Source organism: Toxotes jaculatrix, chromosome 1 (assembly GCF_017976425.1).
Source record: "Toxotes jaculatrix isolate fToxJac2 chromosome 1, fToxJac2.pri, whole genome shotgun sequence".
NCBI lineage: Eukaryota > Metazoa > Chordata > Actinopteri > Toxotidae > Toxotes > Toxotes jaculatrix.
The window spans coordinates 31,491,686-31,513,401 of record NC_054394.1 but is presented as its reverse complement, the minus strand read 5'-3'; the positions used below and the strand labels follow the sequence as shown (position 1 = coordinate 31,513,401).

Here is a 21,716-nt window from a genome sequence, read left to right as displayed (position 1 = left end):
AGTCCCTGTGGTCCACAGACTCTCTGAGACGTACAGGAGACGATCAGGCTGGATGCACCAGAAAAACTCTTCCTCCTGCAGAGCAGTCAGTATCACACACTGATGTTTTACTGCAGGAATATCCACGTTCAGGAAGGGGCCAAAGCTCAGAGCAGTCACCGTGATTTACAGGGAAACAGCCTGTGAATGAATGTTGTGTTTCTAACGTGAGTCTCATCTCTGTCCGTCTGTACCAGGGGGAGAAGTATGATGGGAGGAAAGCAGATGCCTGGAGCTGTGGAGTCATCCTGTTTGCACTTTTAGTGGTGAGTGACGGCTGCTCCATAACAGCACGACATCATTTCAGTTGATTTGGGCAATTTTGTGATTTTGTGTTTGTGAGTAAGTGGAGTCACGTTTTAACGTGGGACATTAGATCCAGGTTGATCCTAAACTCTGGTTTGGTGCAGCGTTGCAGGGGAAAAACAAAAAGAGGAAAAGCTGATTTAATTTGTTCCTGAGCCAAATATTTATGCTGAGTGAACTCTTTATTTGTGAAGCAGTGAGTCCCAGCAGAATATCCAAGGTGAAGAGAAAGGTCAGTGAAATAAATTACCTGACAACAGGTACGATGTGCACATGGAACCTTTTAATGTGCTGTTTCTGTTGGTGTGGGAACGAGGGAAACGTGTGAGAGGTCGCAGAACAGAACGTCTCTGAAACTAGTTAGATTAAAACTAGCATGCAAGTATGCTAACATGCTAATACATGCTAAAACATACATGTTTACATGTTAGCCTAGCTTCCTCCTCGCCAAGGCTGTCACATCCTCAGACCATACATGTAAGACAATACCAGACCACTACATACAAACAGAGAGAGTCTGAAGTCAGGGGGACGTCTGAAGTCAGGGGGACGTCTCTTCTGAGACATGTAGTTCTGTAAAATATATGAATGAGCGTTTTGCAGTTTATGAATGAGACATAAGACCTGTGTCATTCAGATGCACGTCACACCACAAAGGCTTTTCATACCAGCAGCTCTGTAATGCGACAGTGACAAGTGAGTCGGAGTAGATAACTGTTTGTTTGTGTTCTTCTGTTGATTAAGACAGAGCACACAACACAGTCATCATGTGAAGATAAATCTCTCCACTCGTGTTGTTTTGATTACCCGCGCAGCGTCCGTGGCCATCTGGCTCCGTCGTCACGTCACTGAGCGCGCTCAGAGCTGGCTCTGCTCTGGTCCTCCTCCTCCTCCAGGCGAAGGATGCCAGTGCAGTGTCGTACAGTTTAGATGTTTGCCCTGTGAGCTCTGTGAACTTTCCTTTAGCACCACAAAAAAACAAGCCAAATTATTTCTGGGATCATGTTGGACGCTGTGGGAAATGAGACAGCCGTGTATACTGGGAGTTTACTGGGAAGACCTGTGCAGCCTGTGAAACTGGAAAAGCAGATGTTGAATAAAGTGTCAGTTTATTGTGTGTCTGTGTTTTCGTGATGTTTCCTCTCGGGCTGCTTCTCCAGGGCGCTCTGCCTTTTGATGACGACAACCTGAGGAACCTTTTGGAGAAGGTGAAGCTGGGAGTTTTCCACATGCCTCACTTCATCCCTCCAGACTGTCAGAACCTTCTGCGCGGCATGATTGAAGTGGACGCCAGCAAGAGGCTCACGGTAAGCTCCCGCACAGACCCCGCCCAGGCTCAGCACCCGGCCTGGCTGCAGGACAGGAGAGGGCTGCACTCGTCCATCAGGAGACCCATGTTTGCGTTGTATGTCCACAGTCTGGGGCTGAATTTAGCAGAGCCGCACTGTGATTGGCTCTGCAGCTACTGAGCTCTGCGTAAAATCTTTTCATCTCCAGCCAAAGGTTTGTTTTGGCTTAGAATAGAAACATCCCAAAATGACGGAGGGTGGATGAGATAATGCTCTCACTGATGTTTTGTCTGCAGTTATTTAAACTCAAAGCAGCTTTTCTTTTTTTGGCACTTCAGCCTGGACTTCCTGATTCATAATCACAGTCTTTTCACAGATCTAACATCATACCCACATCCACACAGCCTCTTTTTTTATTAACACAAAGATATTTTCACACACTCGCATTCACACCACAAGCAATTTTTAGAGTCAGTTCACCTGACCTGTGTGTCTCTGGGACTGTGGGAGGAAACTGAAACCAGACCAGCAGAGAAAACACAGGAGGAAAATGCAAATGCAGAGAAAGAACCCGGTTAGAAGCTCGAGATGAAACCGCTGTGCTGCCCCTGTTCAGGGTCTCATTAATGGAAAAAGCTTGTTATCTTGTTTTCCCAGCTGTATCACTCTCCGATCTAACACTGTGAATAAATGAACATTAACACGTCTGACTTTTTATAGAAGAATCACCTGCTTTTTTTTTTTTCTTACCATTAAACATTCACATATTTTCTGTTGTAAACTACGGAACTGAAGAACGCGACATCTGGAACAGTCCCATCCACGCAATGTGATCATAGGTTTGAGGTGACACCAGCTCCGGTAATGTGGGATTTTTCGTCCCCGTGCGTCGCCTCATAGGTGCAGGTTCCTCGCAGGCTTGTGGTGGAAATCATCTGCAGATTAATCAGCACATGTGATCAAAGACAGTAACAGAGTGAATAAATGAGAAAACTAATGTTTCACAGGCTCTTTTCTGCCCCAGCGTGCTCGGCCAGACAAAATTATAGAAGCTAAATGAAGCTTAAATTTATCTTTGAAGGGGACGTGCACTGATTTTTTCTGTTCCAGGCGTGCATTGTGGGTAATGTTTGGAGTAAAAAGGATGATATCTCTGATTCTGCTGCCTCGGTTTTGATGCTTTGTTTTAACTGTGCATCGTCAGTGAGTCCAGCTTAACTTAAAGAATCTGTGGCTGACAGGCTCGACAGGGAGTAAAAGACCTAACGGTGGTGGATGTCTCTATTTTGGTTATAAGTTCTGCAGATAATAATAATACTAATCATTCAAAAATCCAAACTGCTGTGGTTGTAATTTACAGACCAGGGTCACACCAGGTAATGAAACAACTTCCAGATGCTGCTTGAACAAAAACATGTAATTAGTTCTTGTGGAGTCTTAATGATCCTGAAAACATCCCGTCCTGGCCCGGCTCCCTGTCTCATGCAGAAATGCATTAAATACCTTCCCCATCCTGTTCGTTTCGTTTATGAATAAGAATCATTGATTTTCTTTTTTCTTTTTTCTCTCTTACAGTTAGAGCAGATCCAGAAGCACACGTGGTACCTGTGAGTATACCCACCTGTTTCAGTGCATGTTGAGTGTCTGTGTGAGACCACATGTCCACATTAACAGCAGCAGCAGGTAGTGCAGGGTAATAATCATACTACACTCATCAAAGCCAGTTTTTGAAATCTGTGATGGAAACCTCTCAGAGAAGAAGCAGGTCCATTAGTCCTGAGGGTGAGAGCAGATCAAACATCAGGACCGGCCTCCGTTCCTAATGGACCTCTGATCTCTAATGGATTTACTATTTCTGGGTTTCAAAAATTCTGTTAATGACTTGGAATTAGACTCAGGATTCGACCAAAACATCAGCAAACATTTAGTCTTTTATTAAATGTGCTGTCAGTTTCTCACAGTCGGTCGCCTGGCTTGTGTTGCAGAGCCGGAAAGAACGAGCCTGAGCCCGAGCAGCCGGTCCCCAGGAAGGTGGCCATCAGGATGCTGGCCTCAGCCGAAGAGATCGACCCCGACGTCCTGGAGAGCATGCACTCTCTGGGCTGCTTCAGAGATAAGGACAAACTGACCAAAGACCTGCTGTCTGAGGAGTGAGTGAGGAGGAGGAGGAGGAGGAGGAGCAGGGGGAGGAAGGGTGGAGGGAGTGAAGAGGCGGTAAAACGACAGAGGAAGCAGATTAGAGTGAGAGGGAGGGGGATGAAGCAGCTGATGTGAGACGGCAGAGAGATTGTCACTTTGATGAATTCTTCCATTTAATATGTCTTGTGATGATGGAGCATCTTACCACCACACTCTTAACCAATGGGCACTCAGCTGATGGCGAACTCTCTGGCTGTCTTCTCTCTTCAGTGACAACCAGGAAAAGATGATCTACTTCCTTCTTCTGGACCGTAAGGAGAGGTATCCCAGCCACGAGGACCAGAACCTGCCTCCGCGAAACGAGATCGGTAGGCCAAGTCCGGCCGGACCCACAGACGATCTGACTTTTCCTCAGCTCATAACGTTACAGATGAAACTGATTGTTTTGCTGATTTGTTTGTTTTCTGACTGGTTTCCTTGTGTTGTCTCTTCTTTGACCTTTGAACCCCGTCCTCACCCTGAACCTGCTCAGCAGACCCTCCCAGGAAGCGAGTGGACTCGCCCATGCTCAGCCGTCACGGCAAACGGAGACCGGAGAGGAAGTCCATGGAGGTGCTGAGCGTGACGGAGGGAGGGTCGCCCGTGCCGGTGCGACGAGCCATCGACATGGCGACCCATGGTCAGAGGTAAGAGATGGAAATCTGCACGTGTGTTCATTAGCATGGACAAACAGGTTTGACATGTGCAGGTCGGTCAGAGATTTGCTGTGTAATTGATGATTATTGTTATCAGTTATGATAAATAATGTATTTAACCCCAGTTGAGCAAAGTGAGGGAAGGAGGCGCAGCTCAGCAGCACTTCATCAGAATCAGACGTGTCCTGTTTGTCCTCAGTCCTTCACTCAGCTCCTCACCTCACTGAGCTCTGTCACGTCCACCGTGACATCTGTCCCCGGCTGGAAAACCTTCCCTCCTTTACTCGGCTGCAGTTAAATACATGACACGTCTTTCTCGCTCCGTTGGTTCCGGATGTTCTGTGCAGACCGAACAGGTCGGACGTGAAGTCCTGTTTCAGACACTGTGCCCGAGGCTAACAGCACACTCTTAGCCCTGGTGGAAAAAATCACACCCGCTGCTGAAAATGCATGAACAGGACTCTCAGGTTTGTGTTGTGTGTGTGTAAAGTGTGCATGGAGCATGCAGTCAGAGAGGACGAGAAGCATCCCGGCTCCACAAGCTGTGAACCTGAACTGTGTCGGTGCATTACGTGGGTTTGTGTGGAGACTCTTGAGACCAAATAGAAAGTTATAACTTGTACAGTCTGAAAAATGGCTTCAGACGTGTGAGAATAACGTGACGGGACAAACCAGGAACGAAGCCTGGACACATTCTGCACAGTGCATGAACTCCTGAGAAATGCATGTGACCAATGAAGGAGAAGCGTCAGCATCATCAGAACAGGGTGTCAACAAAGGGTCGTTAGCAATTCATGCAAATCAAGTTGTGCCAGTACAAAGCTTGTATAAGAGTGACAGGAGACAAAGGTCCCTGCCTGGACCTGAGACAGAGACACTGTACGTGTTTTAACCCCTCGATCTGCAGGTGACACAGAAGTGAGGGAGCACATGGAAAATAACAGCTGCCGTAGAGTTTCAAAAACATTATATAGATATTCTTTATGTTGGTGGACAGTGGTCAGCTGTGAGGTAAAGTGGTTCATAAGTATATAAAACCCCTTTAAAGGCTCTTCTTTGCACTAATTGACTAATTTGTTAGAATTTAAAGTTTTAAAAAGAAGTTTTTCAAAGCACTTTGACAATTAAAACACAACAGCAAAACAACACGAAGCAAGAATTTGATGGTAAAGTAAAGAATAATGATGTAAATCACTAAGGTCCATACTGAATAAAAGATAAAAAGAAAAAAAACATGAAAAGATAAAAAGATAAAAGATAAAGATAAACCAGTCGATAAAGTGAAACACTGCTGAGGTGAAACAGCTTTAACTCTGAGGCTTTGGCCTGAATCATTCTCATCATTTCTCTGAGCAAAACCAGACAGAGACGGCAAAAAAAACCAACTAAATAATGATTTTAAAAAATGGATATTTGGAATTTCCAGAGTTTTTTCCACCAACAGAAAAACATTTCTGAGAAAAGAGACTGGAATCTTTAAAACAGACGATTAACATAAATCTATAGTTAAAACATCCAAGAGAAATTATTAAAAGAAACTCTGGAGCGCTGTAGCTGATAAGCTAACTGCTAACGGGCTAACCAGCTGGGAACATGCTAACGCAGCAGCTGTGACTCGTCTCTTTGTTTCCTCTGAGGCTTCATGAGCTCCGTGAACAAACGCGTTAGCTTGGTTTCTTTCGTCACTTCTGCACTGAGGCAGTTTTACACTCAGCTCTTTGCACAGGTTAGCGTGTCACAGTCTGAGTGGATCCACTAACTTAACTAACCTCAGCCACTGTTTTGAACTGATTTTTTTTTTACTTTATTGTTCAGGGATAAAGGACAGACAGGTTTTTATTCCTGTTGCCTTGGATCGGTTTTACACCCTGAGGTTGTGACGCTGTGGTAAACGTGTTTCATGGCTCCGTAGCTTCTCTATCGACGCGAGTTAGACCATGAACGAACACTTCTTTTATTTTATCAGACCTGTGGTGAGAGGCCGAGAACCACCGAGCCTCCTGGTTCTCAGACCTTCTCACAAACACAACCCGATGGTCGTATTCCTGCGCTCCGACCTGGAGCCTGAAGGTCAGGGTGACCCAGCAGGAGCCGCCTGTTCAGCTGCTGGTCTCTGGTCATGTGTCTGAGGGTTTCTGCTCACTCGTCAGTGATTCAGCAGAGATAACGAACATCAGACATTAAACAAGTTCCAGAGATGAAAACATACAGAAATGGTTCTTTCCAGCGAGGGAGTGTGTTGAATGTCCCACTGACTCGAGCATGAACCCATGAACGTGCTTCTCCTGCTTCTGCTCTTCTGATTCCTGAACCTGTGCATGTGTGAGGTTTCTGTGTTGTTTTCAGTTTACAGTGCTAAACCTGGTACAAGCTTTGGTTTGTTTGTTTGTTTGTTTGTTTGTTTGTTTGTTTTTTTGAATGCTGCACGCTGTATATCAGGATTCCCCTTATGTGACTGCCTTTCTGTCTGTCTCTTGATTTTCTGTCTGCCCCTTTTTAGCAAATCTGTGTTCAGTAAAAGCTTGGATATCACAAACGCTAACTGCAGCAAGGAGGAAAGGTATTGGTCTGCTCCGTCATCTTACTTCCTCAGTTTGTCTGTAGAGTCGCTCCATTTCGTTCCTTTGTTTCTTCTCCATCCATTAGTTCAGTTCTCTGTTACTGTTCTGTAGTTGTTGTCTTTGTCTTTCACTTTTAAACGTGGCATGCTGTTTCACCTGAAAAGTCTCTTTCTGTTTGGAGGAACCTGTGAACGTTCTGTAGAAATCTGTCTTTTCTTTTTTTCGTTTTCTAACAAAAAGTAAACAATAATTAAGAAAAGTGGAAAAGATCCTAATTTTAAAAACGTGAATTCAGACAACACGCTGTGACAGGTCGCAGCAGTTTCCAGGAAAACACAGGACCTGTGCCAGGATCACTGATCTGAGGTCAGCTCTGTTCTGTAGGAACAGGTGAGCCGTTCAGCCTCCTCGGAAAGGTAATCTGATTACCTTCATCTGGATTCGCTGGTGCTGCAGAAAACATCGTTTGTGTGGCAGAGATGTGTCATGTGACATGTGCTTCCTGTCAGATTCACACACGATGATCAGACGATCACGTTCGAGGTCGTTTGGACGTGGAACAGTCGCACTGACGGCGAAGCGTTTTCTGTGAGAGACGGAGAAGAAAATGATGAAATCAGAAAAAGAACACTTTCTACTTCCTGTCTGACGTTACAGGCCTCAGGGGCCAAGAGAATTTTTAGGTCAACTTTCCTGCTTCCTCCTTTCGCTCCCCCCTCCTTCCCTCAGCCCGCCTCCACTGTCAGCGTGTGAGTGTGTGTGTGTGTGTGTGTGTGTTTACGTGTTTGTGCTTTGTCTGTTTCTCCAGCGCAGCGCGGGGAGGGGTAGTGTTCAGCGTTGGTGCAGCCTCCCTGTGAGGCCGACCCTCTGCAGGGGGAGCACAGTTTGTCGATGGATGTGCGGCCTGGTTGGAGATTAGCATAAATTAATTGGCAGGAATGCAGATGGAGCACAAACAGGAGATGGAAATAAGGCTCCACTCCCACTGAACAGCCCTTTATCTCGCTCATCTTCTAATTGGGGAGATCCATAAAATGAGGCTTGTTGTGTTCTCCCTCTCTAATACACATCAGCAGCGAGGAGCCATGAATTCATTTTCAGGTTTCAGAGACGAGGCCGGCACCGGCGTCCTGATGGTGGACTGGATGGGTGTCACAGTTAATGAGCTGCTTGTTAATGGAGGCTCATCTGTGAAGTGTGTGACTGTGTGGAGAGTCTCCTCGTCGTTAGCCCGACGCTGTTGTGAGCTGGCAGCACTTCCTCTGCACGTCCTCAGTGTTAGTTAACACTGTGTGTGTGTGTGTGTGTGTGTGTGTGTGTGTGTGTGTGTGTGTGTGTGTGTGTGTGTGTGTGTGTGTGTGTGATCCAGAAAGAGACGACATTGGGGTAAAACAGAGAAAGAGAAGGAGGAAGATATGAAAAGTTAATGACACGTAAATGAAAAATGGAAAAGCTCATGAAGAGAAGAGAAGAGAAACAGTGCTAATGAATTTTGCAGTGGATGTGTGTGTGTATGTGTGCGTGCGTGCGTGCGTGCGTGCGTGCGTGCGTGCGTGCGTGCGTGCGCGTGTGTGTGCGTGTGTGTGCGTGCAGCTGTCATACACATTAATGAGGATTTGATCTTATAAAACCTTCAGTCGTCGTCTGCTTTCTCTGAACCGTGAGTGGTTTTCATTGTGTGTGGACGGGCCCGTCCTCTGCACAGGCCTGTCCACACACAATGTGTCTGCAGAGGACGGGTCCGTGCAGAGGACGGGCGGGTTGTGGTCTCTGGTACCTGTCCTTACTGTTGATCTCACCTGAGAGGACGTTTCAGCAGCTCTGTGACGGCAGAGACGTAAACGGACTGAGAGAAGCAACAGAGAGCGAGAGACGAACGAATGAAACGAGCCTGAGCTCAGATCAGCCGTCAGGCTCAGGCCTGGTGTCTGTACGTGTGTCTTGTGTGTGTGTCGTTGTGTAGAACTGTGTGTTGTGTGTTGTGTGATCCAGTGCATTGTGTCATTTTTTGTGTAGTAATCTCACTTTGTGTGTTCGTGTGTAGATCGCGGTCGATCAGCGGAGCGTCCTCCGGTCTGTCCACCAGTCCTCTCAGCAGTCCCAGGGTAAGTGTCCGTCCCTCCCACAAACTGACTGGTTTCCCACAATGCACTTCACTGGCTGGCTCTCTGCGGGTTTGTTGTTATGCTCACATGCAGATATCCTTCACTTCACCCTGTCATCAGCAGCTCATACACGACTTCATCATGAGCCTGTGTGACGTTCAGTGGAGCCTAAATGAGACTGTTACTCGTTCACCTGGCGACAGGTGAAGACGACAGATCAACATGTTTTATTTACTGTCAACAAATTTCTGTCTGTGGCTCTAAGACGGTCTCAGAAGACAGAAATCTTAAAAACACACTTTACACATGTTTAGTTTTATTTTGGGAAAAGGCTCAGTCGCTTCCTCAGACAGCTGCTCACTGTTGTTTTTCCATCGACACTGATTTTATGTTATAAAAGCTCACAGAGCTGAGAGTTGGCATCCTCAACAAGGTCGTGGTTTGACCTTTGACCTCACCGTGGACACTTTAAGGCAGGCCCTACTGTACGTCACAGAACATTAGATCCATCGGTGGCTCCAGCTCCAGACTCTGAATCAGATCTGGTGACGAACGTTTGACCAGAACAGGGGCCGTGAAAACTGCTGCTGCAGAGACAGAGCAGAGGCGAATTGAACATCAGCCTGCATGTCCTCAGCGAGGACACAGACCGTGTCTCTTCAGACCGTGTCTCTTCAGACCGTGTCTCTTCAGACGTTCACAGAAACCTCTGCTCATGATGAGTGTCGCTGTTTTATTCTTTCAGGCTCTTTATGTTCTGCCAGTGTGAAGACGAACTGAGAAGAGGCAGGTTTTAGTTTAAAAAGTCATCAGGCCTCATTCTGGAACATTCTCCTTCTTCTTTCTCAACCTTTGGCTTGTGATCGGGCAGACTCAGCCTGATAATGTGCCCTTCATGCCCTTGAATTACTGTACAAAGCTGCTTGTTCTGATCCATTTGTGGTCAAATTTATAAAAATGTCGGGGACATTTCAGTCAGGGAGAGAGAATAAAACGTGAACAGATCAGTAAAGATTCTCCACACGTGTGCTGTGGATAATCATCAGTGTCTGAAATGTTTTCGTTATCTGGATAAAGATTTTTTAAAAATATCGTGTCCTTCTCCGTAATTGATAAGTTTACATTTTAATATTTTTTTTTCTCATCAATGTGTCCACCCAACTCTTCCTGTTCACTGACGTAACATGAGAGTATGACCTGATGTAAATCCCACACGCAGGCTGACGGGTCGCTGTCTGACCTCTGACCTGTGGTCTGCTCATTCATCCCACAGCACTGTGCATGCACCGCAGCCGCTTTCCCGGGTGGAGGGTGAAGCTACATCCGTTAGCTTTCGAGCTGGTTCACTCGCTGGTGATTAGGGATGCACCGATGTATCGGACAGAAGTCACCAATGCGATTAACTGGTTCCCACAGTGACCATCACACACTCACTTTCTTCATTTTGAATTTGCACTGAGTGAAGAAAACACACAGGAAACAGCAGAAATGTGAATCATCTCATCCTGAATTACTGAATGAAAAACCCTCAGGTTTCACTGTCGGTGTGTAGCTGTTGTGTAGAGTTTTTCTCAGTGAGGTTTAACCTCGGTGCATCCCTACAGTTAATGCGTCATGAATGCTCCACTGCTGCCTCCTGATTGGCTAATCACTGTGCTAATCGCATGTTCTGTTTTTCTTTCTTTCTTGCACTCTCACCACTTCCTGCCTGCTCCACCTCTCAACCCATCTGCCACGTTGCTCCTTTTTTTTTTTTCCCTGGTGTGTGTTTTTTTTATGGGAATGTCCCTTTATCTTTATCGGGCTGTGGTGTTCCTCCGGCTGTGGCCTTGCTTTCTCATTGGCTGACCCGTCACGTCTAACGGCGCATGACCAATCGCAGCCCAATCGTCGGTTTTTCGTCCCTCCCCAGTCCCCAGACCTGTGTCAGTCCCCCAACTGCAGCCCCACACACTCCCCCGAGGTCCGCCTTAACGGGGTGGGGCCCCGCACGCCCAACTCCTACCAGCCAAAGATGGGGTCCCCCCTCATGCATCCCCGCACGCAGACCCTCCCCGCCAAGCCCAAAGTGTCTGAGAAGCCCCTGCAGACCACCAGGTCCAACCCACTCCCCAGCTCAGCCCAGACCCACACAGCCCCCAAATCTGAGCCCTCCACGCCCAGTCAGCCTCTGGCTCCCTGCATCCCCAACAGCCCCCGGGTGAGACGCCACCCTCCCCTCACCATCCCGCCCAAACTCTCCATCCCTCTCTCCCCCGTGCCTCCTATGTCGCCCCTCCGCCGCCACCACCTCCACCCTGACCACAATGGCAAATCTGTCCCCATCACGCAGGTGACCCCTCACCCCTCCCCAAGAGGGAGCCCTCTCCCCACCCCTAAAGGCACCCCGGTACACACACCCAAGGACAGCCCGGCTGGCACGCCCAGCCCGACGCCCCCTCCCAGCCCCTCCATCGGCGGCATGCCCTGGAGGACGCGCCTCAACTCCATCAAGAACAGTTTCCTGGGCTCGCCGCGCTTCCACCGCAGGAAAATGCAAGGTAGGGGGGCAGGAGGGGAGGGGAGGCGGTGGGGTGGGAGGGGAGGGGAGGCGGGAGGGGAGGGGAGATGGTGGGAGGGGAGGGGAGGCGGTGGGGCAGGAGGGGAGGGGAGGGGAGGTGGTGGGGGGGGATTAAAGACTTGTTTATGATTTATTCAGATCATCGTTCTGATCTGTATGATAATCGATTCAGCGCAGTGTGTTTATGCAGCTAACTGCATTCTTCTGGCTCAGGGGAATAAATACAAATCTTCCGTGTGTCCCTAATGGCGGTCTTTAGCTGCGGTTCACCTGCTGCCAGCTTCATCAGGAGGAGCAGACGCCTCTGGACGTGTCCAACACACGATAACTATCTCATTACAGGAAGCGGGAAATTGACCATTTTTTTTCTTCTGCTTATTCTAGGTGGTTTTCTCGTTGCCTCTCTGGTAGTTTGCTGAAATCCTTCCAGGCAACGAGGCCAAATGTTCTCATTTACACTGACTGATAAAGTTTTTATTGAATCCAAAATAAACGGTGGAGATGCAGCGCAAAGAGAAATGTCTTTATGGGCGTGTATCTACAGGATGCCTGTGATTTATCACACTGCACCTGCGTGGCTCTGTGACCTTTGACCTCTGTTTGCACCCACAGTTCCAACCCAGGAGGACATGTCCAGTCTCACCCCAGACTCTTCTCCAGAGTGAGTGACGCAGCGACACACCAGAGTCAGGCTGTGAAACGTGAACAGTGTTGAACTGACTGATTTTATGGTTTCCATTATTTCCTGTTGCCCATGTTTAAAATGTCAGCTTGATGTTACAGCATGTTGAAGTGATGCATGTTAGCAGGCTAAGAAAGAAAAGAAAAACAGAATCAGAACGTTCATTTAGCTGCTCCATGTTCAACATTACTGTGTTTTACTTATTTCTCTGTTTATTTCTAATATTGGAAAATTTGGTTGAAGGAAGTTTTAGGAGATGTAGGATCAGGATAAGAAAACCTCAGTTTAACCTCGGCGTCTCCTCCGTGCAGGCTGGCTAAGAAGTCGTGGTTCGGAAACTTCATCAACCTGGAGAAAGAGGAGCAGATCTTCATCGTGATCAGAGACAAACCTCTGAGCTCCATAAAGGCCGACATCGTCCACGCCTTCCTCTCTGTGAGTCTGTCCACCGTCTGATGAATCCTCTCACGTTCACTGTCCTGCATCATCCAGAGAAGTGTGTGTTACTCAGGCTTTAGGCAGAGACCTGACCGAGTGTCCAGGTTGGTTTGGAGAGGACGCTGCAGCTGAGGTGACACCACACGTCCTCTGCTGTGGAAAACAGATGTTTCATGTGTCCTCTCCAACTAAAGATGCTGAGACTGGACCAGTGTCTGTGAACAGACTGGTCAGCAGAGTTTAGCCTTTAGCTGTTCCTCTGTGTGACGGTGACACGGAGCTGCTGCAGTTTGGTTTGAGCTGCGTTGTCTTCTTCTCTGTGGACACACACCTGTCTCTGACCTTCAAGTCTCACGAACTTTCACACTGTCCCTGCTAGAAACAGACAAATTCCCAAAGCAGCTGTCGGGCACAGAGAAATATCTGTAGGACTGAAGGTAGCTGCACAGTCACAGCTTCTGTCTCCGTGTTGTGTCTCCATGCTGTCCCCGTGTTTCCGTGTTGTGTGCAGCAGTTTCTTCATCGTCTCCTGCTGCTGTTGTCCCTTCCTCATGTGTCCATGCTGCCATCTTAGCTGATGCAGAAGCTGTTTGTCCGTGTTGCTGCTGACTCAGAGTCTGTTTACCCCCCCTCAGATCCCCAGTCTGAGCCACAGCGTCATCTCTCAGACCAGTTTCCGGGCGGAGTACAAGTCCTCAGCTGGTCCGACGGTTTTCCAGAAGCCTGTAAAGTTCCAGGTGGACATCACCTACACGGAGAGCACCAGCGCCACCAAGGAGAACGGCATCTACTCCGTCACCTTCACCCTGCTCTCAGGTAAACACACCGTACATGTACTGCAGTCCTGTATGTACTTGTAGATTTCAGAGGAAACGACGACACTTTTTACTGAACTGCATTTATTTAACATTTGTTTACAGAAAAACACAAAGATTTAATGAGATTTGATGTCAGTTCATCAAACAAACTTTCCCCCAGTTAAATAAGTGACTGAGGCTCAATTAGATCAAATGAACGTTTCCTATTTAATATTTCATAAGAGGAAAAGTAATAAACGAAGAATAACGAAGCTCCGCTCTCATCAGGTCCCAGCCGACGTTTCAAACGTGTGGTGGAGACGATCCAGGCTCAGCTGCTCAGCTCCAACGACCAGCCCGGCATCCAGCCCCAGATCTCTGGTAAGTGCAGCCCCTCGCCACCCGCCCTCAACCACGCCTATACCCCCACCCCTCCTCCTCCTTCTCCTCCTCTCCTCACAGCCTCCCTCCCTCCCGGCATCCTGGCTCTCCTCACAGCACAGCTACACCCGCGGCCCACCTTGGCTCGGACCCGCCCGGCACAGCTCGGCTCGGCACACTGCTTTTAGCACACGGCATCTCCACGTGCATGTCCCTGCCACATACCATGGCGTGCACACACACACACACACACACAGAGTACACGGTATAGCGTTACTCACGGAGCTCTAGCTGCTCGTTCACAGGGCTGACACATCGCTCATCCTCCTCTTCCTCCTCCACCTCTGCAGCAGCAGCTCGGCCTCACCCAGCGTCTGACTCAGCAGAAAACACTAAAGGACCATCACACATCTGTACACATGTGGATTAGCTCGTGCATTAGGACATGCAGACGTCTGTGTGAGGGAGGGAGGAAGGTGTCCAGGTGTCAGAGTCCATTTGTAATTTTCAGGGTGTAGCGCCACAGTCTCGTCCCGTCAGAGGACAGAAACTTTCCCACAGATCTTTGGTGTGACGGAGAATTCCGGGGCTGCCTGAACATGAATGGATGGATCCAGAAACATGGGAGAAAAGAAAGCGTGACTGTGTGTTCTCCAGCTGTCCTCGTTAGTTTGGTTTGTTAGTGTGACACTGTAGTGCTCCTGCTGTTGTATGTGGTTATTTACTTGATAATGGTCCCCTCTGGTGGTGAAGCAGAGGAACTACAACCCCCCCCCACACACACACACAGAGCTGCCTTTAGGATGCAGACGTGTTACTGGGTGAGAAGAGGTCCTGGTCTCTGGTCTCTCAGAGGGACAGTGGTTGTAAAACAACAGATGCAGCAGCAAATGTACTGAATGTTTTTCTGTCAAACTCTAAAGTCTTATTTATTTAAAAAAAAAAGTGGCAGATGGTGACATGACCTTATTTATCCCACAGAGGAAACTTACTTGTTATACGGCTCAAAAGAAAACGGGATAAAGTGCAGAAAGAAGAAGGTTACATTAATTTTTTACAGTATAAAAAGTAAAAAATCCAAAAACAGTAAAAACCCGACTGACTGATGGAGACAGTGAATTCTGTTCAGCAGTTTCTGCTTCACTCTTTTGCTGCAGCGAGTTAAAGATAATGTGTAAAGTCCTGTTGCTACTAACACAACACTTCCTGTGGTTGTTTCACAATAAAGTGTTTTTAATGTGAAGGCAGTTGTTGACCTTTATTGTGAAACAACCACAGGGGATGTTGTTCTCATGAACGCTGGGTCCGTCACTCGTTCATGTTCCAGTTGGTTTATTTCACTTTTGCAAACCAGAGTCCAAAAATCCGAACCATCACCTGAACACAATGAACCAGTAACACCAGTCTGGCCAGTCACTGCCACAGATGGGAACTGTTATCAGGCACTGTATGCACAGCCTCAGTCACCTCCACCATATAGATGTGCCAGTAACCCACATCTCCACCCCCCCTCTGTCTGTCACTCTGTCCATGTGTCCACCTCTCTCTGCCTCTGGCCTGCCTCTCCACGCCACCCTGCTTCATCCACAGCTTCACTCTGACGATCCGAGCGACTCGCATGCTGAATGACAAGCCGATCCAGAACCGTGCACACGAACCGTCCCACAGACTGGTCGAACCGGCCTGCACCGAGCCGGACGTTCACGGGGTCGGGTTCAGACTCTGTGTGTGTCCATGGTTCTGGATCAGCTGCCATTCACACACAGCTGTGGGACTCATGTACTGAAGTGAAGGAAGCATGTTCTGTGCTGTGTGTCGCACTGAGACGCTCAGGAGCAAACAAACAAACAAACAAACAAACAAACACAACCTGTGGCTGTTTGTTGATCTCTCTGCAAAACCAGAGACTCTGCATGTGTTTGGTCAGACTGACTAAAACCTAACAGCTCTGCAGACACATGACCCTGTGTGTGTGTGTGCGCGCGTGCGTGTGTGTGTGTGCGCGTGTGTGTGCCACAGTCAATGTTCAGCCTGTTTTCCAGAGTCTCATTAACCGAGCAGCTCAATCAGCAGCGTAAATCCAGCTGGTTAATGAGCCGACTGATCGACGAGCACTGACACCATCAGCTGATTCTGGACCCGCGTTAGTCCAGATGTTTGGATTCAGTTCACATCTGTGATCAGCTGATGAAGCAGCTGCTAACGTGACCTGGTTTCTACATCAGTCACCGTACAGACGCGTGACCCAGAACTGTTAAACATAAGTTACTGTGCATGAATCTTTGAAGACAGTTCAGTGGACTGTAGTTTCCCCTCAGTGGAGCGGTGTCTTCGACCTGACGACTGGAACATAGAGGAAGTCGTATGTTAGCAGAGAACAGAAAAAAAAACAGGAAGGAAACTGGAAAATGAGCTGAACATTCAAAAGTCTTGAAGTGTCCTTGAAGTGAGCAGAGGTGCAGTGTGTTGGTCAGTGTGTCGGTCAGTGTGTCGGTCAGTGTGTCGGTCAGTGTGTCGGTCAGTGTGCTGCTGCTGTTTGACGTCAGCCGGCTGTCGGTGGCGCGCTGGGCCTCAGTGCGTCGGTTGGTGTTTCTGACACTGTCCTCTGCTCTCAGATGCCTCTCAGCGCTCGGCTTCTTTGCCCAGTAAATCCTCCAAGCGTGGTAAGACCCAGAGCGGCCGGGCGCTCCCGGCAAAGACACCCTAACTCTGGCTTTTAACACACACTGGCAACGTCCTGGAGGCTGTCACCAACACGACCTGTTCGCACTAACACGAGTGTGTGTGTGTGTGTGTGTGAGAGAGAGAGAGCTGAAGTATGTTCATCTTAACAAGTCACTTTAATGTAAAAACCCTAAACCTCATTCATTATTAAGCCTAAGGTTTTAAACTCCTGGTGAATTATGAAAAATGAAATCAGTAAAACTCTTCAGTCTTTCTCTGGTTTGGTTTCTCCACCTGCAGATGGGACGCAGTGGCTTCAGTGGCTCGATAAGATGAAACATGTCACTGTGTGAACGCGTGAACGTGTGAATGTGTGTGTGGCTCTGCAGTGACCTCAGTAACCCTCTGCATGGTGACGCTTGACACTGGTTTGTTCCCACCTCCTCTTAAACGTCCATGTTTGAAATCACTGGAGCAAAAACACCACAAACACGAAGTCACCGTGCGGGAGAGGAGTCATGGTAAGTTACAGCGAGGCTTCACTCTCACGGACACACGGAGCAACAGGCGGGACCGGGTGTTTACTCACCGGGGGGACACAACTCACCTCGGCCGTGATCAGTGACTGTGTATTAATGTGTGCACTGTGCTGTACTGCTGCATGTTCTGATCCACTCACGACTCGTTTACTTACCACAGAGCCTTTGTCTAAACGGGTGGATGTTGTTGTGATGGATGTTGATGTGACGGAGAGCTGACAGGAGCGCTGGAAGACGCTCAGACGCAGGGAACGGTCCAGAGAAAAAGTCTGGAGGAGAGAGAACGAACTGTGGAAGGCAGGAAACAAAGGAGCAGATTCCTGCGTTAAAAAAGTTCAGCTGTGCAGCTTCTAACATGAACACTGAAGGCGACAGCAGCAAGGAAAACTCCCGTTCCTGCCAAAAACTTCCTGAATAAAAGAAAAGATCAGTTTAATGAAACTGATTATTGATCGATCTCCATCATTTTTCCTCTGCGCTGTTTAAAACTCTTCAGTTGAACTCGGTGAATGTGAGTTTTCCCTCCGAGATTAAACCAAACATTTAAACAGCTGATCGGTTTGAATGTGATCTGCCGTCAGGTACTGACTAACACCTGAAGCGTCTTCCATTGCTCCTGTTAGTTCTTCTCTCAGCGGGAGAAACTGAGACTCTGAAGCCGACGCGTCCTCACACACTGTGAGTAATGAGACAGTGTCCTCTCACCTGTCCTCGTTCCGTCCTCCGGCCTTAATGACCCTTCCCCTCCCCGTGCACCTGTTCTGGCTGAAGAGTCTCCTTTTCTCTGGCTCCGCTCCTCCTCTCATCCCTCCATCAGCATCTCCTCCTCTCCTCACGTTAACCCCATTGCTCATCTGTTGTTTGTTCTCTCTCTCTCTCTCTCTGTTTTCTTTCTTTTCTTCCCATCTGTGTAGGCAGCCCGTTGAGTAACTTCTTTGACGTAATTAAACAGCTTTTTTCAGACGAGAAGACCGTCCAAGCGTCCCACTCCCCCGGCGCCCCCGCCACGCCTAGCTCCCCCGCCAAGCATGCCCCCGGCGGCAAGCCCAGCCAGCCCCCGCCCAATGACTCTAAATGCCCCCCCGGCAAAGACAAAACAAAGACGGCTGCCGGCAACAGGACGCAGGAACAACCTTAAGGAGCGGTAGCTGTGCATGAGTAGGTCGTTAAACGAGCGAGCGGCAGAGGAGAGCTGCTAACTTCGCCCTTTAGTTCGGAGTGAAAACAAAAAAAAGACAAATCTACTTTTTGCCTATAAATTTTGTACCGTATAATGGGAATGGCTCTTTCACTATTTTACAATAAGTAGCAGATGTAGCTTTGTCGTCCCTCCCTTCACCTCTCTGTGTCCCCGGGGGTCTGTCAGTGGGTGTGTGTCCTCCTCACGTGTGTGATGGCTTGACTTGTCTCTGCCACCAGGGATCATCCATAATAACTATTAACCTCTGCGGCTCCTCGGGACCGGCCGACAGCGGCTCGCTCACGGCCCGCCACCACCACGAGAGTCCGAAACCGAAGGAAAGACAGAGGACGCCCCCCCCCCCCCTCCCACCTCACTCCCCCCTCCCCCGCCCTCTTCGAGTCCTCTCTCCATCAGTAGAGTCCACCTCGCCCCACCAGACCAAACACAGAGACATCTCAGAAGAGTTGGAAAAAGAAAAAAAAGCCTTAAGACAGTGATGTTTGTCAGTCCAACACGTCCCCCTCCTCCTTTCTCTGTCTTCTATTCCTCCACATGTACATAAACACACACACTGTATGTACTCCTCAACACACACACACACACACACACACACACTTCTTTGAGGGATGTAATGACTTGCACACGCTGACAAACAGGATCAGGAAGCAGGAGCAGAGGGAGAAACTGGACACGGATGGACGGATGGACAGATGGACAGACGCTGGCTGGATTGTAATTCTTTTTAACGTCTTTCTTTGTGAGCAGCAGGATTTTGGGGGAGGGAGGGGGGAGGGGGTGATTCTACATAAATGAATGATATTCAGTTGTACAGACTAAACAATGTTCGTATGTACAAAGCGTGTAGCCGTGACATCATGTTTTACACTTGTGTTGCCATGTTTTTGTGTGGTATTCCCGCGCGTGGGCCCGGTCACTCCAGCGTCACCAGCATCCGGTCCTTTCAGAGGAAGAGTCGCTCGCGGGGCCGAACTCTGAACTCTGACGTGTGAATGACTGCGTCAGGCGTCACTGACCAATAAGAAGCCGTGTTCGCAGAGCTGGGCTTTGAGGGAGCAGACGGTTTGCAGACAGGAGTGAACCAGAGTCGCAGCTTTCAGTCGATCGACAGCGTCGATCATGATAATCAATAATAATCAATCTTCATTATCTCTGTCGTACACAGGAACCTGAATATTTAATTAGTTTTCGGATTAAACGAGCAGTTTGGAGACGTCACCATGACAACCTGCAGATGCCATTTTTTCCTGTTTTTTAACATTTCATAGACTGAACGATTTAATCGATCAATGCAGAAAGTAACGGGCAGATTAACCGATCATGAAAATAATCGTTAGTCGCAGCTGTACCGTGAACTTACTGTCCCGTTAGCAACCAAGCTATCAGGCTTGCTAACCGGATCAGCTCCGTTTCCCGCTTCAGCAAACCTTTACTGACGTCACTGAGCCAGGTTCGCGTGCTCCTGATGAGATCGCACGTTACGCTCCTGTGACCAGTCGCTACGTCACCGAGCTCGTGGAACCCGCGGGTGAACGGTGCCGCTGACCGCTGTGACCTGGCCTCGTCGATCACGTGTCCGTTTGCCAGGTGAAACATCCGGGTTCAGCTCCACCTGTGTCCGTTTTTATTTGGATTTTTCAGGTTCCTTTGAATTATCTGCAGGTTTCAGACGATATTGAACTGCTGTGTATATTTTTGTACTTAACTGTATTTTGTCTTTTATTTTTTGTTATTAATTTATTTTCAGTTATTTATATGAAGGAACGTCAGATTATTTAAGGATATTTTGTCATGTTTAAGTTATTGGATCACCGAGACGTTTGTGAGCGTTTGTTCCTTTTCCTGGATTTTGAGAGAAACCTTGTAATATACGTTCGGAAAATGATTTACCGTAATTTAAGAATGTAGACGTAGCCTCTTTGAGAGGAACAAACCCTTTGTTGATAATTGTCAGCTCCTCCTTGCCCCTGTGTGTATGCTGACTCAGATCTCACCAAACACTCACTCTGTAAATAAGCCGAGTTTAACTGACAAGCTTATTTAAAAAACCGAGGGGATTCCTACTCTTAGCTTTGACCGCGTACGGTTGTTTGCATGTTCAGCATTCGTCTTTTCTTTGCATGTCGTCGTTGGAATTGTTCTCCTGTTCCCTTTTTCTCTCCACACTTATTTATGTATTTATGTTCTTTATGTGCATTTGTTTTTATTTGCCTTTTCTTATTATTTTTTTTTTTTTATTTCTATTTCCTTCGCCGTCCACTTGCCCTCTTCCTCCTTTTTGATTACTGTGCGCACACAGTAACCGTGCAATGCATCCTCCTTACTCATTCTCTCAAAGAGGGACCTCACTGGAGATCGGGTCGCTCACTCAGACCAGCTGGGTGGGTGTTGGGTTATCAGAGAGAAAAATTAAAGCAATACCTTTCATTGTTCGCTTTGCTCTTTTTCTACTGTGGGAATCCAGAGCACACAGAATGGACTCGGAGCACGGAGCGCTACTACTGAGCAGGATAACCACTGGCAATGTATTCCCTTGTGATGTTACTGTGAACAACTTCAGTGCTAAAGGAAATAAATCTGTTGACTTTGGAGCCGTTTGCGTGTGAGGCTTGTTCGGTGCACAGTTAGTATTATTATTATTATTATTATTTTTAACAGCAGTTTGTGTTATTAAGATGTTTATTCACAAAAATATGCACATATTTACATATGTGAAATCTGAGCTGTTAAATCACAGTTCAGCACAGGGGTCGGCAACCTGAAATACTCAAAGAGCCATTTGGACCGTCTCCAAAAGAAAGCACCTGTATGCTACGTATAAAAAACTATGTGTTGCTTTTATGAAATCAGTGAACTGATACAAAGAACACGAAACTTTATTTCTGCACGTAACAAAAACATTTCAAAGTCCGGAAGAAAGACGCTTGGTTGATTCTTACGTTCAAATAAAATGGTCTGTTTGAGTCCTCCTCGTATTTATGAAACGGGAAAAGTTCAGTAAATCTTGCTGCCATGCGTCGCACATCGGCGGATGTGACATATTTTGAGCGAGAAAAAAAATAAAAGCGTTTTATTTTAATGTCACAAGGTCACATTAATCTTCACATTTAGAATTACATTTAAAAAAACAAAGTAAAATACAAAATCCATTTAAATTAAATAGTCATTATTTATTTTCCAAAGTCAGCGGGAGCCACAGCAGACGGGTGAAAGCGCCACATGCGGCTGTGGAGCTGCGGGTTGCCGACCCCTGGTTTAGCATCATCACAGCTGGACCCGTGAACACAACGAGCTGTTGTTCACGGAGCTGTTTGTCCGCG

General features: G+C 47.7%; 1 protein-coding gene across 1 annotated transcript in view; it reads left to right on the top strand.

Annotated features, from left to right (window-relative positions):
- Nucleotides 1-18,722, top strand: part of LOC121185637 (serine/threonine-protein kinase BRSK2-like) — a 77,652-nt gene extending 58,930 nt beyond the window's left edge. Inside the window, exons 7-21 of the mRNA XM_041043953.1 lie at nt 237-305; nt 1,506-1,652; nt 3,210-3,241; nt 3,620-3,784; nt 4,044-4,141; nt 4,309-4,459; nt 9,074-9,134; nt 11,467-11,674; nt 12,307-12,355; nt 12,688-12,811; nt 13,450-13,630; nt 13,900-14,049; nt 16,608-16,655; nt 17,046-17,177; nt 18,047-18,722. Coding sequence (XP_040899887.1) covers nt 237-305; nt 1,506-1,652; nt 3,210-3,241; nt 3,620-3,784; nt 4,044-4,141; nt 4,309-4,459; nt 9,074-9,134; nt 11,467-11,674; nt 12,307-12,355; nt 12,688-12,811; nt 13,450-13,630; nt 13,900-14,049; nt 16,608-16,655; nt 17,046-17,177; nt 18,047-18,333 — 1,902 coding nt within the window. The 3' untranslated portion in view covers nt 18,334-18,722. The remainder of the gene's footprint in view (nt 1-236; nt 306-1,505; nt 1,653-3,209; nt 3,242-3,619; nt 3,785-4,043; nt 4,142-4,308; nt 4,460-9,073; nt 9,135-11,466; nt 11,675-12,306; nt 12,356-12,687; nt 12,812-13,449; nt 13,631-13,899; nt 14,050-16,607; nt 16,656-17,045; nt 17,178-18,046) is intronic.
- The last annotated feature ends 2,994 nt before the right edge of the window (nt 18,723-21,716 follow it).